Source organism: Sturnira hondurensis, unplaced genomic scaffold (assembly GCF_014824575.4).
Source record: "Sturnira hondurensis isolate 20B ecotype Veracruz unplaced genomic scaffold, ASM1482457v3 Scaffold0024385, whole genome shotgun sequence".
In the NCBI taxonomy this organism is placed as follows: Eukaryota; Metazoa; Chordata; class Mammalia; order Chiroptera; family Phyllostomidae; genus Sturnira; species Sturnira hondurensis.
Window position 1 is genome coordinate 684,862 of NW_028097016.1, and position 17,147 is coordinate 702,008.

General features: G+C 54.1%; 1 protein-coding gene and 1 long non-coding RNA gene across 2 annotated transcripts in view; one reads left to right on the forward strand and one right to left on the reverse strand.

Moving 5' to 3' along the window:
• On the forward strand, positions 1-16,824 carry MOGAT2 (monoacylglycerol O-acyltransferase 2). Its single transcript, XM_037038396.1, has 6 exons — positions 1-97; positions 4,651-4,829; positions 13,104-13,308; positions 13,673-13,847; positions 14,484-14,683; positions 16,109-16,824. The coding sequence occupies exons 1-6, from the start codon at positions 7-9 to the stop codon at positions 16,261-16,263; spliced, it is 1,005 nt and encodes a 334-aa protein (XP_036894291.1). The 5' UTR covers positions 1-6; the 3' UTR covers positions 16,264-16,824.
• Positions 13,856-17,147, reverse strand: part of LOC118981595 (uncharacterized) — a 16,633-nt gene continuing 13,341 nt past the window's right edge. The window contains exon 3 of the long non-coding RNA XR_005065373.1: positions 13,856-14,855. This is a non-coding gene — a long non-coding RNA (uncharacterized LOC118981595). The remainder of the gene's footprint in view (positions 14,856-17,147) is intronic.

Consider the following 17,147-nt stretch of genomic DNA (forward strand, 5'->3'; position numbering starts at 1 on the left):
GCCAGCATGGTGAAGTTCGCGCCCTTGTACGTGCCATGGGAGCGCAGGCTGCAGACCCTGGCGGTCCTGCAGTGGATCGTCAGCTTCTTGATCATCAGTAAGGCTGGTTGCACTTGGGAACTGGGGAGACCATGGGCACCTGCTCCATGAGGTGCACAGGATGCACTGATGGTGGAAGGACATCGGTACTAAGGAGGGCTTTGCTGTGCTCAGAGCCCCCGAGAGAGCTTGGGGGGGCGTGGTCTGGGCATGTGGGGGTAGGGAGGGTAGAAGCCTCACCTGTGCCTCTGGGCAGGTCACTTAGCTTTCCTGGGCTATGGGCTCCGCTTTGGTACTAGGACAGAGCACGGGCCTCAGACTGCCCATGGTGTGGGAAGGATCTAAGCAATTGTGGGAGGGCACAGGGGGCCAGACTCCTAGGTGCCCAGACGGATGGATTTTCTTCCTTTCCGGGGCGGGGGGGGGGGGGGGGGGGGGGGGGGGGGGGGGGGNGGGGGGCGGAGGGGGGTTGGTGGGGAGTCGTGGGGAAAGAAAGGGGAACTGGAAAAGAACAGAATGGGGGGAGAAAGTGCAGGCTGAATGTGGACTGGGGAGTGGGCGGGGCACCAGGTAAACCTGGGTCGTACTCCAGCAGGGTAACTGGCCAGTTGTGTGACCTTGGTGGCCCCACGCCTGACCTCTCCAGGCCTCTATTTCATTCATCATCTGCATCACGGGAATAACAGTACTGACCTTGCAGGGCTGCTGTGGGGTGGAATGAAGAGATGTGCTTGCTCCGCTCAGCACAGACCCAGCCTGGCTCCTGGGCTGAAGTCCCAGGAGAGGGGCCCTTACCTGCCCCACCCCCACAGGGAACATCTCTGTTGTGGCTGGGAGGCCACACTTGCTCAAACTTCAGCTCTGCTGCAGGGAACATGTGTTTGAGGAGGGCCCAGGACTAAGGGCTGGTAAAGGAGAGTGACTGGGAGTCTGTGGACTCTTCATTCACCTGCTGGCTCCAGGTTGGTTGAAAACCGCTACCCCAGGGCTGGTGCTCAGCATGTACACGGACATCGCTCTCCTGATGCTAAAATATGGACACACTCCGTGTGGCTTGGTCAACAGTTGTGGCACACATACACACACTCAGAACCTCCTCACAGTTTGGCAGCGAAAGGATTGACCCCCAGCAAAGCAGGCACTTCAGCCCCCTGCCCCTAGCATCCTTTACGTTGATCCGTGTCTTCCATCCTAAAGGTTGTTGATCATTTTAAATTTCCTTGGTTACCCCCATTAGAGCAGAGAAACTCAGGGCCTTGAATGCCCAAGGTTATAGAGTCTTAAGTGCCTTCTTCTGTGTCAAAGGTTGCAGAGCCCCAGGCTCTTCCTACCGACACTGGGAGAGAGAGGAGGAGGCATAGGGAGGGGGGAGGGCAGAGGGTATGAGAGGCAGTGTGGGCTGGGAGACCTGGGGGTGGAGGTCTGTGCCCAGGACAGACTCCAAGCATTGGTTCCTGGACAAAGGGCATAGGGGTGGGGCAGAACCCGCCAGGCTGTGGCCTAGAGATCACAAGGGATAAGGGACCTCATACTGGGCTTGTCTCGTATGAGCTTTGTGAGCAGAACTGTGTCTGACTGGCTGTGCCCATCCCCAGCCCTTCAGACTCACAGCCTGGGAGCCTGGGAATGTCAGGCACCGCATAGAGGTTAAAGCCACCCTGGGCCTGGAGGACTAGAGTGGGGACAGCAGAGAAAAAGATCTGGGCCCACTGGTGCCAGGAGTAGGAGGTTTTACCTTATCCCTTATCCTGGGGGCAAAGGATAGGGAAGTGACAAGGTCCAATCTGTGTGTGCAAGGGCCCTGTGGCTGCAGGGGAAGTATCTACTATGTTTGGGTGTGGGAAATAGACCAATGGCAGGGAGCAGGCACCACCTAGATCAGGGATTACCCAGGTATGGCCCATGGGCCAAATCCAGTCCACTGATTGTTTTTGTCAGTGCACAGCTCATGAGATAAAAGTGGTTTTTACATTTTAAATCATTGCATTTTTAAATGGTTATGTGCCTATGTAATATCCTCCAGGTTGGGTCTTTAGCTGCAAAGTGTAAAAGACTTACAGTCTTGCCCTTTAAGAAAAAGATTGACAACCCTGGTCTAGGGAGGCCAGCAGTGGGTGGAAGGAAGTGGCCCTTAAGTCAAAAGGTATTTAGGAGATGGGGTCCAGAGGGCAGGATTTAAAGGCTGGCAGGAGAGTAAGGGCTTCCAGCTGGTTCACTCTGGAGTAACAGGAGGCATTTGGGGGAGTGGCGAAAATGGCCAAAGGAGTCAGCGAGGACCTGTCATCTAGGACTCAGGCCCCGGAGTCAAATGCTTGCCCAATGGGCTGCTCGTTTGCTGTCTCTCCCCTCCCCTCCCCTCCCCTCTTCTCTGTAGCTCGCACAAGACACCCACAGTTTGTCATATTCTTTGCCGCATCTCCAGCTCCTGGAATAGTCGCAGTTGGTAAATATTTGTTGAATGTGTAATAAATGGGAGCACAATGTAGCCAAAATAATAGAATTGAATCCCAGATCCCATTTTACTGGCTTGCTGTGGGACCTTAGCCAATTTGCCCACCTCCTCCCAGCCTTTATATAATGACATTTTAGAATTTTCCCTCTCATAGTTGTGGGGATTCAATGAAAGAGTCCCTCTTCCTAAGTCACCTGCAGTCCGGATTTTGCTGCTAACAGGAGGGTGAACTCAGGGTGAGGGACTGGTCCAGCCTGGGAAGATCTTTCTGGTTAAGTGCACGTGCCCTGTCTGTTTTTGCCTAACCTTTTTTTTTTCCTGACTGCAAAACCAATACAGGCCAAACAAAATACCTACACAACAGAATGTGCACCCTAAAAGTATAAGACCTCCCCAAATTCTACCCTCCACATAGCAAGCAGTAACAATTTGTTGTGCTCTCTAGAGCTGATTTCTTCCTAGTGGGAACCACCCACACAGGCTGCCCATTTGGCCCAAGGGGAGGGAGCCCTGACTGGGGCTTTTTACTATTTTCTTCACATTAAACTTCTTAAATGTGAAAAATAAATACAATTTAAACTGATCTCCCTGCCATCCTTGTCTCTGGCGTCCTGTCTCCTTCCTCTGGGTCTGCAGGGGCCCTTCCACCCCCTACACAGGTGCAACCACGCCGGTGCAACACACTTGTGCAACCATGCACGTGCAAGTGTTCTCTCCCAAGGTCCTGAGACCTTGCTGAGTTCACCTTTTAGCGGCTTCTGGAAGTTCCTCAGGACAGTCTACATATTGAGTCGTGCGTCTGTGAACAGAGACAAATGGCTTCTTCCTTTCCAGTCTCCCTGCTGCCCATTCATTTTCCTTTCCGTGGGGCACTGGCCAGGACCTCCAGGACGGGTTGAAGGGAAGTGGGCAGGAAAGAACATTGTGGGCAGAGCAAGCACACCCAAAAGCCAAGAGATGGAAAGATCTCCGTGAGCCGCAGGAACACTGAGCAGTGTAGTGTGGCCAGAGCAATGGGTGTGTGAGTGAGCGCGGTGAGGCTGGAGCAGGAGCGGGGGCTGGGCCAGCCACAAGGGGCTTGAATGCCAGACCCAGCCGCTTGAGTCATGCCTTGAAGTTATGGAAAGATCATGGAAGGCTTTTGTTAGAAGGGGGACCTGGCTGGATTGATCTTTGAAAGGATGGGCTAGAGGGTGAACAGGCAGAGGGGTGGGCAGAAAGAGCGCCTCTCTTCTCTGAGGTCCCAAAATATGGAAACTAAAAGCAGGTCATGAAATCAGTTGTCCACCAGGTATTTACTGGGTGTGTGGTGACTACAGTCGGCCTTTAAATGACACGGGGACAGGGGCGCCAGCCTCTGCACAGTTGGACATCCGCGTGCAACTTTTGACCCCCCCCCAAACTTAATTACTGATAGCCTGCTGTTGACCAGAAGCCTTACAAATAACATCAACGGTCAATCCATAATCTGTATGTTGTGTGCATTATACACTGCATTCTCATAATAAAGTAAGCTAGCAAAAATGTAACTAAGAAGATCATCAGGAGGAGAAAACATATGTGGAGTATTGTAGTGTACTTACTGAAAAAGATCCACATATAAACAGGGCGTCGATCTCACGTTCACCGGGGGCCACATCAGCCTCAAGGTTGCCTGAAAGGGGCTGAATGTAATTTCAGGACTGCATAAATGTAACTACTCCTTCAATAGGGGCAAGGACCTCAGTGCTGCTGCCGGGTGGAAACAAGGTGCTGGGCCAGATGAAACAAGGTGATGGGACGGATTCAGCCCGTGGGCCTTGTGTTTGCCACCTGTGGCCTATTGAATTCAAACACTGTGGCCCAACTGTTCAAGGGTCTGCCGCACTCTACTGTAGGGAGGGAAGGTTGGGTGGGGAAGACCGAAGGGAGTAAGGCAGCCGGGGGCAGCGGGAAGAAATGAGCCTGGGGGCTCAGGCCTACCTCGGTTCCAGTCAGGGCTCCTGGCACGACACTGGGCGAGCCATGTTCTTTCCTCCTTGAAGGCAGGGGAAGCTGGTCCCTCCTTCCTGGGAATGTGGGCTGGTCGGGGCGGCCCTGCTGGCGCTGAGCATCGAGGGAGACTCAGTCTGGGCAGTCTCATCTCTGTCCTCACGCCTCTCACCTGCTTTCCTCCCTAGGTCAGCTCAGCATATTCGTCTTCATAGGCCTCCTGTTCACAAGATTCTGGCTATTCAGTGTCCTGTATGCAGTCTGGTGGTACCTGGATGGAGACAATACAGGGAAGGGTGGCTGGCGCAGTGAGGTCTCGAAAGAGTGGACAGTGTGGGGTTACATGAAGGACTATTTCCCTGTCTCGGTGAGTATGGGGGCTGACCGAGGTGTGGCCAGGGCCATGGTGTCCCAGGTCCCCGTGTGGAAAGTGGGGCCCTGTGTGAACTGAGATGAGAGGGACTGGGGCAGGATCTAGGGCTGCCACCAGTGTGGGGAAGAGCCTAGCTCCTCTCCGGCGTGGTTTCCCATACATGGGGACGTGGGCCCAGTGTGCAGGCTAACGAGCGCATAGGGTCTGACTGGTCTGTGGGGCATCCAGTGCGGCACATACATGTGTCTTATAGGTGTGAACCTCTCGGCAGCCCAGATTTGTTTCTGGAGTGGAGGATAATAAACTCAAGGTCCTAAGGGACCATCTTGCTCCATACTTCATCAGATGAGGACACTGGCACTCAGAGGGACAAAGCTATGACCGAGGTCACATAACAAGTTGTTGTTGTTTTTAACTGGTTTCAAAGTTTGTTCAGGAACTATGGGTAAAGGGGAAGGGGAGAGAACTCTGAACTGGTTCTCAGGTTCTCTGCTGCTCCTAACACCAGTATGCAACATGTCCTTGGGTAAGGCCTTGCCCATTCTGAACCTTATTTTCTCCTTGTGTCCACTAAGCAGACTCATCTCTCCTACTCTGAGTGCCTTTGGATCTCTGACTCTCTGACCCAGGGCAACTCATGGCCACTGCAAACAATTGACCCTGGACCTAAAGGTCATTCTGAGTGAAGCAGATCCCTAGATTTGAGTGCAGCGTCCCTTCAGCTCCTTTACTGAACCCCAAACAGACTGTACCCTGGATGTAAGCAGCTGGGCAGGAATGGCATGTTGGCCAGATGGGATAGGATGGGGAAGGCAGAAGGACACAGAGACATGTCAGGCTGGAGAGTTGGCTCTTCACTGGAAGTAGAAAGAAAAAAAAAGGTATAGAATGTGGCTTCTGGAACTAGACTAGACAGACCTGGTTCTGATACCAGTTCTGCCACACACCTGCTGTGTGCCCTTGGGTGAGTTACAGTCTCTCTGAGCCTCAGTTTTCACACAGGTGAAGTGGAGACAATGCCACATACATCATGGGCTGTGTGGATTCAATGAGGCGGGAGCAAAGTGCCTTGTAGGATCTCAGTACTCGATTAGCTAGTGTTATCTTACTGAGTCAGTGGGGAGCCTGGGAGCCATGGGTGGGCTGTGGGGCTGGTAGGCCAGAGCCCTGCTGCTCTGACCTCCACACCTGCAGGGCTCCTTGAATTCCCCCAGAGTTCCGCCTCTTCCTGCCCCTCCAGGAATCACCATCCCAGCTGGCAGAGGGGAAAGGAGTGGAGGAAACAGGCTCACGGAGGTGCAACAACTCACCCAAGTCATGGGCATTCCTGCATTGCTCCCTTCTAAGAGTCCTGTGGCCCAACGAGAACTAGCAAAGACTGGGCAACAACCAGTTGCAGGACCCCCTGACACCCCAGTGAGCAGGTCCTCCTGGGCAAAGGACAAGGGTGGGACCAGGCAGGGCAGGGCAGGCTGGCAAGGCAGGGCCTGGGCAGAAGGCAGGAAATTGGCTGGCGGAGATTTCTGTGGCTCATATTGTAAGGCGCAGTGAGTGGGCGGTGCTGAGCTAACCTGAGGGGTCCAGGTGGGGGTGGCCTTCCTCACCCCCTAAATGCTTCCTCTGCAGTGTGCCCTTCCAGGACATTGTCATCAAAAGCAAGCAGGGCTTGTTGGGTCCTAAAAGGATCCATGGGCATGTCATGGACAGAGTTCCTTATCCCCACCCAGGACTTCTGAGCTTGAGATTCTGAATTCCCTTCCCTCCTTCTTCCCAGGCCAGGGCTTGCTCTCCTGCTCTAGGAAAGTGAGGGTTTCCACGGGAAAGTGGAAAGTGATCTGCAACCTGGGAGTGTGTGTGGACACCAACTTCCAAGCCAAAGGAAGCTTAAGCTGGTTTTGGACTCTAGTAGAGCTTTGTGGATTCTCACCACCCACTGTGAGCTGAGTCCCGAGTTCACGAGGGAAAGAAAGGACCGGTACAAGCACAGGCTCAGAGGCTGGCCGCAGTGTGGCTTTGAGCCATAAGCCTAATGCTGCTCAGTGTGACTGACTATAAAGTAAAGGTCCAGGTAGGGAGGAGGCTAAAGAGTTTTTCAGGGACAAGGTAACAGAAGCCACTGAAGGCCGTTTTACAGAACTTGGACTCGTCCACTGAAAATTCTTCAGGGGGCTGTCACTTGGGGGCCGGCAAAGGATGGCGTCTGGCTGTCAGCACCTGGAGCTGCTGCCAGTTGCAGGTCTGGCCCAAAAATGAAGCTGAGGTGGCACTGTGCACATCCTCTCTGCTGCCTTTCCTGTCCTCCCCCAGCCAGGTAGCTCTCAAGGAGGATTTCTCAATCTTGGCACTATTGACACTAGTGGAATAGGAAACTTGCTTTGCGGAAACTTGCTTTGCAGAAACTCTGCTTGCAGTGTTTTAGGGTTGGTGCGCTCTGCAGGCCTGTAGCATGACCACCTGCAGAGGGCAGGCAGTACCTCCAAGTGGCCAGCAGAGGGCGAGATGACACGTACTTTGACTTCGCCCGTCCTAGGCTAGGAGCCTGGAGGTTCCCTTTCTCACAGGCTCCCAGGAGACCCTCCAACTCTCCCAGAAGGCCCTATAAGGACCTTGGGGTGGGCAGGAGGGAGGAAGTCCAAGCTGTGCTGGAGCTTCCCTGCATTCACAAGCCTCTGTATTCCCATCAAATACGGGATTTCCGAGCTCCCATCTGTTCTTACTGTGATTTTATAAACTAGTATCAAGTGGTGGAATTTCAGGCAAAATTAAGAAACCATTTCTGGGCCCTGGAGTTTTCTAAATGGCCCCTGTAGGCTTCCAAAAGACTTAATGTTGGAGAGCCAGGCAATGTTTGGTGTAGGAGGGGCTGTCTCCACCGCATGATGAAGCCCAGCCTGGGAGCTGGGTTTCCCCTGTGCTGATTTCATCACCTGGGAGCAAGCCCTGTTTACACAGGCTGAGGCCTGAGGAGGGTCAGATCTGCAGGAGTCTGGGAGACAGGCCTCTGTGGCCAGGGCTGCGGCCCAGTGTCAGGAAATGGGGCAGTGTGGGCCACCTCCCTGACCCCTCCCACCCGCACCTGGCCTGATCCCTTAGTTCCTCCAAAGCCCTGAGGTCTTCTCTAGAGACTTCCTGCCCCGCCTCCTGGCCCAGTCACCTCGAGCACACAAGGAGATGGGACCCTCCCAGGAGTCCCACCTCTGCCATGAGACTGGGACCTCAGCCCTAGGGCAGCCCCGCAGGATGGGGCCTCCATTCCCCTCGACTTGGCTGCCTTTGTCACCACTCCCTCTTCCAGCCAGTTAGGTCTCAAGGAGGCTGTCTCAGCACCATTGACGTTTTGGGCCGAATGATTTGTGTGTGTGTGGGGGGGGGGCGGGTTCTGACTTCATCACTGGCACCTACCCGCTAGATGCCAGTCACACTCCCCTCTACCAGTTGAGGCAGCAAAAAATGTCTGCAAACGCTACCAAATGCCCTTTCTGTGGGGGTGGGGGTGGAGGGTGCGACACACTGACCCTGGTTGAGAACTGTCGCTCTACAGCCTGGGCTGTGACCCCCAGACGCCTCCAGGTCTGACCCTTCTCTGTTTTCAACTAAGTCCTGACCGTACTTACCTCTTTATCTGCACCCCACCTCTGCAAGTGCTACCCATACTCCATGCTCCACTCAGCAGCCAGAACAATCCTCCTATTTTTTTTTTAATTTAAAAAAGCAGTGATTCCCATCTCACCTAGGATAAGACCTATTTTCCCACAGTCTGCAGACTCTTGCACTCTGGACCCCACTCACTCCTCACCTGCCTCTCCCTCTGCCTTTGCCTCCCCAGCTCTCCAGGCACGAGCTGTGTCAATCGCCCTGGTGTCCTGGCTTGCGGTGCACCCCTTCGCTCTGTTAACCCTCTCCACATTTCACGGGGGGGCGGGGGGGCGGCTACTGGGAGGCAGAGCCCGCTGGTCACACACATGGAGCTGGTCTGCCTGTGCTGAGATCCTGCCTCTGCCTCTTCATTAGCTATGTAACCAGAGCAAATGAATTAACCTTGTGCCTTGGTTTCCTCATCTGTAAAATGGGGACATTGGTGCCAACACCCTCACAATGCTAACAGAGGAGGAAGCTCGGTGGTGTAGTAGGTGCCTGGCACACAGTAGGTGCTGAGAATTCCCCACCTGGGACACCCTTCCCAGCTCTCAGTGCCTGGCCCACTTCTCCAATTCTAAGACATCCTTGGTGGTAAAACATACCAGTACTGTAGGTACCACTAAGAAAAAGTCTCCTAAAAAAAAAAAAGAAAGAAAAAGTCTCCTAATCAGACTTGTTGAGTGCACCTTTACAATAAAATGTTAAGATGTGAGAAAAAAGTGCATCTTAGAATTGAGGGAATAGGTTTGCAGTTGCTAGTGAGTGTCTGTTAGCTGAGCGGGAACCCATGGCTGTGGGGTGGCAGGGGCAGGGTGGTGGCGGTGAGAGGCCAGGGCCGAGAACTTATTGATGGAGCAGCCTGGGGAGGCTGAAGCCTGGCCTGAGCCACACCGAGCCACTGCCAGGGACAGGGACAATACCCAAGCCTTTCCTTCCATCCGGCCGTGGTCGGAGGAGATAGGGAAGGATGCCAGTCCCTACATGCACACACACACAGCCATCTGCCTGAACCCTGAAGGGGACTCCTGGGGTTTAGAGTGGTGATTCATAGACACAGGAACCCCTGGGAAATGTGTCACAAGTCAGATGCCCAAAGCCAGAAACAGAGCTTCTGAATCAGGCCCTGCTTGCCCTGCGGACATGCCCTGTTGAGTTATCAAGGTGTGTTAATAACCAAGAACAGGTGCTTCAGGGCCCGGTTGCTGATGCAGGAGCTGCATCCTGGAGAGGATGCCTGCGTGCCCTGAACCTTCCAAGTGTGTGCACAAAGGAGAAGGCCCCAGCTAGTGCCAGGTCTCAGGCCGGCTCCCTGGGTCTGGGGCAGAGGCTTCCTGGCTCTCTCGGATGCTCTCCGCAGGAGACGGCAGAGCTCAGACCCCTCTGTGTGGCTGTGCACAGGCCGCTGACCCCTCAGCATCGTGGTTTGCGTCACTGTTCCTGATGGCTCCCACACTGCCGCCGGCCTCCCGGGGGCTGTGGTTGAGCACGCTGGTGGAGTGGGTTCTTTGTGACCCATGAAGGAGCCTCTGGGACAGTGGTCTCTTGAAGCGTTTGGGTCGTCCTGTGGGTGTGAGAGGGCACAAGGACATTTGTCGAGAGACAGGAGGGGGCAGACATGATAGAGCCACAGCCCCTCACTGTTCTCCATCCCACCCATGGTCCAGTTGTCCTCCCGGGGAGCCTGAGCAGGGTCTACTAGGCAAAGGTCTTGGAACTCAAAGTGGGAGTGCCCCTGGGAGGACTGAAAACACGTTGGCACAAAGCCTTGTGCACCACATTCATGGTCAAATTATCTGTGATGGCCAAAGAGCATTAAATGGTTATAGGAAATGTGGAGTAGTGTTCGGTCATAAAAAGGAACAAAGCGCCGATACGGGCTTCACCATCGATGAACCTTGAAACCATTCTGCAAAGTAAAAGAACACAGACACAGAAGACCACGTGCTGTATAACTCCATTTATGTGAGATGTCCAGAAGAGGCAAGTCCACACAGACAAACCATAGGTTGGTGGTTGCCAGGGCTGGGAGTGGGGCAGAGGCAAGACTGCATGGGTTTCTTCCTGGGGTATTGAAAGTGCTCTAGAATCAGGTAGTAGTGATGGTTGCGCACCTTTTAAATATATTAAATCACTGAACTGCACACTTTAAAAAGGTAAATATGATGGTATATGAACTATATAAATAACAAAAGCAATCCCCAGAGCCTAGCAACCTGGCCATCCCCTTCCCTGGCTGCCACTGCCCAGTGCTAAGCCCTGCCTGCGAGGACACACACTGAAGGGATTTTCCCCAGCCATCCCCCTTTGCTTAGCTGCCGTTCCCTTTACTTAGTCACCCTCCCCGCCCTGAAGAGCACCGTGGGAGTGAGGCAGAGGGCACAGCACTTTACAAGGCTGCCCCCTCTGTGTGTACCACACCTGAGCCCCGCCTTGCCAGAAAGGCATTATCACTATCCTCCTGGGACAGAGGGGAAACAGAGGCATGAGAGAGCAGGAGCTGGGCAAAGGTCATGTGATGGGCCAGGGGCAGAACCTGGGTCTCATGACTGCCAGCTCAGTGAAAGCCAGGTGACACATCTGAACAGGATCGGGGGGCAAGCGTGAGCTGCATCAGCCTCATTTGTGCATGGACGCCTTCCTTCTTTCCTCCTTCCTTCATTTAGGTCTCTTGGGGAGCACCTCTATTTCAGGCCTGCACTGGGGACCCGGAGATGCCTCTGATGGGTGCCCTCTAGTCTCAGGACCCTCACTGTGATGGAGGGATACCAGTTGGGCACAGGGGGCAGGCAGATCTCCCCAGTTCTTTACCCGGAGGCAGCCGCAACGGCCTGTGCTTGGTGCATCCACACAAGAGCACCCTGGGGGAACGGTCTGCAGGCTGGGCCTGCCCCTTGCCAGCCCACCTGCTGGGCGACAGGAACCTTCCCCTCACAGGGTAGGAAGAGCTTTGGGTGGCTGCGCAGTGGTCCGTGCCGTGAATTATTCCTGATTTGTCCAAATAGGCCCTATGGATGGACATTTGGGTAGAGGCCAAGTTTTTGCTATTACCATAAAAAAATGATGCTTTAGTTAATAATCTTGTTCAGATGTCATTTGCACAAGCATGAGAAATTCTGTAGCTAAATTCCTCAGCATGGAGTTGCTGGGTTGAAAGGCCAGTTACATTTTTTGGTTGTGACAGATACGGCCAAATTGCCTTTAGGGGGGTTGTACAAGATTGCCTTCCCTCTAGCTGAGAAAGAGTATTTAGAAGCTAGTGCTTTAGTGCAGGGAGCCGGGCGTGTCTTTAAAGAAACAGCACCAGATGGCTTCCTGAGGAGGCACGTTTCCCAGTGGCGTGGTGGGAAATCTCTGGTTGTATGTCTTTATTTTGGTATCCAATAAATCCCCACTGCATGAGTGGGAGAGTTTTGTCCTTGTCTGGGAGCAGTGGTCTCTGCAGCATTTTTGCAGAAGGGTCAATGGTTAACCAAAGGGCCAGTGTGTGTGTGTGTGTGTGTGTGAGAGAGAGAGAGAGAGAGAGAGAGCGAGTGTGAGACCAAGTCCAGGTCAAGGACAGGAGAAGTGGGATGAAGCAGGGAGGCTCAGACCCCCATGGCTGTCCTCCAGATCCCTCCAGGCTGCTCTGAGGGTGGGCGGCCTGGCTTCTGGGGTCCCCAGGACAGCAATGGAATCCTCGGGGAGTCAGCACTTGGGGCCTCGGGCCTTCAAACTCTGATGGCTGTGACTCCCCGAGGGCAGGGACCTGTAAAGGGTGGGCCCCACAGTTCCTGGCAGGGTGAGGAGAGGATTGGTCCCCCCCTGCACACACATATGCAGTCACTGTCTGCAATGGAAGTCTTTGCAGGCCCAGCCACATTGCACCCCGTTTAGTAACCAGCCAGGAGCAACACTTATTAACTCAGTTCCTGTCCCCTCCCCTCACCCACTTCACCTGGAAACTGCTAATGACAAATGGCTCTCCTCTCCCACTCACTCTACATACAGCATCTGGTGGTCCTTGCTATACCCCCCATGCTGTAGGTCTGACTAACTCAGGCAAGTTTCTGTGCCAGCAGAGCTGCTCGTGTCTGGGGCAAGTGTGGACAGAGGGGAGCAGAGGGCTACAGGTGAGACAGGAAAAGTAAATAGGACTAGAGTTGGCCTCCTGGTCTGCAACCTATACCTCTCCCCATATATCTTGCAAATACTCACTTTCTGGTTTTAAAAGCCAGTTTTTCTTATATCAAGTCGTAAAATGGGGCTCTTTCAGCATAGTGGCGCCCCCGTGTGGCCATTCTGTGCCTTCAAATTATATCCTGTCATGTAGCAGTCTTGGTAATTCCAGGGCACCCCCAGACCAGAGGTTCTGGGTAGTCCTGGGAGGCAGGTGGGACAGGGCCAAATGCCTCCATTTTACAAATGAAAAGCCCAGCCCGAGAGGGAGCAATCTATCCAAAGCCAGCTGTGAGTCTGAGACGCAGCCAGCACTGGCAATACACCAGGTACATTCACACACCATTTCTCAACCTTCCTGCAAACCAGAGGCTCAGAGACCGGGAGTGAGCTGCCCGCGATCACGCTGAAGAGTGTTGGTATCAGAGTGGGATGCAGGTCCAGCCCTAGCTCATTAGGGTATTGTCCCGGCAGCTGGTCAAGACTGCTGAGCTGGACCCCTCCCGGAACTACCTCGCCGGCATCCACCCCCACGGGATCCTGGCCCCTGGATCCTTCCTCAACCTGTGCACTGAGAGCACCGGCTTCTCTAAACTCTTCCCCGGCATCCGCCCCCACCTGATGATCCTGAACTTGTGGTTCCGGTTCCCTTTCTTCAGGGATTTCATCATGTTATCGAGTGAGTCTTCCCTGCCTGGGTAGCCTAGGTCAGTGAGGCTGTAGGCATGGGAGGAGGAGATCTTAGGAAGGGCTACCAACAGTTCTGTACATCTTCTGAGAGCATATGCAATAGAAGAAGGAGGGTAGACCGAAGGAAACACTTCCCACAGCGCTGAGCAGGGCAGTGAGTTCAGCAAGGGGGTTAGGAATGAGGGAGAAGACTCAGTCCCAGTCCTCAGGGAACTCCTACCTGGAGTGTAGGGGTGGAGGCAAGGGGATCCAGGCCTCTGGAGGTACTTTTGACTATCTCTTTCTTGGGCTACATCCACCCCCACAGTCCCTGCCCCCTCACCCCACATCTGACCACCTTCCTCTCTCCCCAGGGCTGGTCCCATCAAACAAGGAGAACGCTGTTCACATTCTGAGCAGGAAGGGCAGCGGCAATCTGCTGGGCATCATTGTCGGGGGTGCCCGGGAGGCACTGAACGCCAGGCCTGGGGCCTATAAACTGTTGCTGAAGAACCGCAAGGGCTTCGTCAGGATTGCCCTGATGCAAGGGTATCTGGGAAGAGGGCCCTCGGTTCAGTTGAAGATTGGCAAGGAGTTTATTTTGATGGGAAGACAGCAGAGACTAATGGAGTTTCTATTTTGGCAGGGAGATCTCTCAGTCCATTTACAATACAGATGATATTCTGGTGAGACCTGCACTGTCTCATGCCCAAACACCCAGAAAAGTTTCCAGAATGGAGACTTGGTGACCAAAGGGCCTTGGTGGGAAAGGACATGTTGCCCAAAGCCAACACTAGATCTGAGGCCTGTGGGATCTGGGAGAATGCATAGCACAGGGCTGTTCTCTTATCTTGAAGCATCCGTGAAGCACCTGAGGTAGCTGGAGCAGGAGAGATGTTTCTACAAAGTTCGCAGGCATTTTCCATCTGGGAGGCCTCGGAAGCATTCTAATCCATCTGTCATGGTGCAATGGGGAGGCCGTGGCTCTGAGAGGGGCCAGGGCCTGCCCTGGGTCAGAGAGCAAGGCTCTGATGGGTCTGGGAGGCAATCTATATGCTACTTCCAGCCCAGGGCTCTGTCCTCTGCTTCAGTTCCTGGTCACTGGGTCCCTGCAGGAAGCTAGGGGGCCAGCTGGGGTCTTCTTTGGAGCCTCCAAAATGTCTCCTCTCCTCTGTCTCCTTCCAGGGCAGCTCTGGTGCCAGTCTTCTCCTTTGGGGAAAATGACTCATTTGACCAAATTGAGAACTCTCCCGGCTCTTGGTTGCACTGCATCCAGAACCACATGCAGAATATCATGGGTATTTCCTTCCCGCTCTTCTATGGCCGTGGCATCTTCCAGTACAGCTTTGGTTTCTTGCCCTACCGCCGGCCCATCAACACTGTGGGTGAGCTGAGACCCAGGCTGGGTGGGGGTGAGCTACAGGAAAAGAGGCCTGGGCTGTGAGCTACAAGGGGACCTGGGGATGGGCCACACACATCCTAGCCCTCACGGAGCCCACATTCTAGACTGGGAGGCAGACACACATAGCCCCAGCATGAAGCAATCTGGGATGAGCACTGTAACAAAGACACAAAGAACAATGGTCACGGCCCATTACTGAGCACCTGGGAGCCAGGTGCCAGGCACTGCACAGGCTTCCTTACATGCCGTGGTCCTGTTTATCCTGACAACCTGCCAGGCAGGGACTCTTATCCCCATTTCATTGATGGGAAACATGGAGGCTCAGAGAAGTAACTTCATCCAGATGTTACTTCTGAAGTAACATCCAGAAGTTGCTTGATCTAAAGTTACTTCCAAAAAAGTCACACTGCCTTTGGTAACAAAGGTGAGGTTTGAATCAGGACCTGTTTGACGTTGTATTATGCCACAGAAAGAAGGGTTAATTCTGACCCAGAGGATCAGTAAGGCTTGCTGGAAAAGATGGGCACAAGGGCAGAGAATCTCAAGTCTGTTAGAATTGTGTGTAAAGCAGCAATCACCAGGCCTGGAGTAGAGCTGGGGGATTTTCCTGTAAAGAGTGGACATGAGCTGTAGTGTGTGGACTTAACGGCATGTTTCCCAGCTATTTGGACACCTCATTTGCTTGCTTCTTGGATGCCAACATGGTCCCTCTGACAAAGCCTGTGGAGAGGGGTCCTTTCATCTCTATCCACCTGTTCGTTTGTTAGTGGAGCACAGACTCTGTGAACCCCGTGGACCAGGACTTGCCAAGAGGAGAGGTCAGGGGGGCTGCCTTCTCAGCCAGGCAGGACGGGAGGGAGATTAGTCGGGGCCTTCCTGACTCCTCCCTAGAATGAAGGGGGCACTGCCCGCCAGCATGGAGGGTGGGGAGGGAGGAAGAGCCGCTGGGGCTGCAGGCCCCCCTCACCCTAGAAATGCAGGCAGCTCTAAGCACCACACGTTAGACCCCTGGAACCATGTGGCCTGGAGGTTAAGAGCAAATCCCCAGGGTTTAAAACCTGACACTGGTTCTTCCTGTCTCTGTGGCCCTACCCAAGTTACCTAACCTCTCTAAGCCTCATGGCTCTCCGTAAGTGGGAATAACAACAGATTCTATCCCCTTTAATGAGGATTAAAGGGGATAGTGCATGTGAAGGACCCAGCATATTTCTAGGCACTTTGCTGTGCCAGCTGGTGGTGGTGTTACTGTATCCGAACCTCGGAGTGGCTCTAATGTCTCCGAATTCATCACTGAAAATAGGGTCAGAGGGGACAGCAATGAGGGTGCCTTCCTGCAAGGATGACCACAGCAGTGGGCACCTACCCCAAGGGCCCCTCTCCTGGGCCACCGCCTACCCCTGTTTTGCAGTGGGGAAGCCCATCGAGGTGCAGCAGGTGACGCAGCCCTCTCAGGAGCAGGTGGACGAGCTGCACCAGCACTACATGGATGAGCTGTGCAAACTCTTCGAAGCCCACAAGCTCAAGTACAACGTCCCCGAGGACCAACACCTGGAGTTCTGCTGAGCGCCTCCCCAGGGGAAGGGCTGCCCTGAAGGGCAGGGCTGGCATGAGGGAGCCTTGTGGGAGGCGCCTGAACTGAGAAGCCTTCCTGGAAGCGTTCGGTGAACCATTCTCCAGAGTCTTCCCAGACCCCTGCAAATCCAACCCCGAGTCAGAGCTGGCAGCGTGGGAGGGAGGGCCGGACTCTGGCACTGGCCACTCGCTCTCCTGCTGAGAAACCTCAGTGAGTCCCTCTCCCTGGTCTGCTCCTCTGTGACATGGACGAGGAGGCGGGAAGAGGACGAGGCCTCTGTCCTCTGTGGTAATGACACCCAGTGGGCAGAGAAAAGAGAGGGCACCTGATTACCAGGTTTTCTTCCTCTACCTTGAGTGACAGCACCAAAGAAGCCACCAGCTCCAGTCCCTTCAGCTTTCACATCCTGAACGCTGGGTGTCCCAGCTCCTTCCTCCCCGAGCTGGATAAGGAGAACTGCACTCTGTCACTGACCGTATGTCTACAGGCTTGTCACTCTCCCTCTGAGCCTCAGTCTCCCTGACTGGCTAAGACGACCTCTGAGTCTCAGCTCTGACGTCACACAGGCCGAGAGCTCCACGAGGTGCTTCTTACTCACCCTTTGCAACTTCAGCTCCTTACCTTGGCACCAAAGGGGGCTCCATAAACACCATCCCAATAAATGAAAGGATTCTGTTTTAGCCTTCTTCTTTCGAACCCACAACTAAGAGAGATTGGACCCCCTGGCCAGACCCTGTGGCCCTGTCTGGTTGTCCCAGGAACTGGACCAGAGAAGGACATGTTGACCCTTCCTTCCTGCTCTGTCAGCCCCGGGCATGCCCCTGGCCCTGTTCTGTGGGGAGAGAGGGGAACGGTATGTTCAGATGCAGGGCAG

Excerpts from the sequence above, each read along its gene's own strand:
- MOGAT2 (XM_037038396.1), top strand. The coding sequence starts at position 7 with ATGGTGAAGTTCGCGCCCTTGTACGTGCCATGGGAGCGCAGGCTGCAG. Across the intron at positions 13,848-14,483 it reads AGGATTGCCCTGATGCAAGG|GGCAGCTCTGGTGCCAGTCT; the intron begins GTATCTGGGAAG and ends GTCTCCTTCCAG. Across the intron at positions 14,684-16,108 it reads CCGGCCCATCAACACTGTGG|TGGGGAAGCCCATCGAGGTG; the intron begins GTGAGCTGAGAC and ends CCTGTTTTGCAG.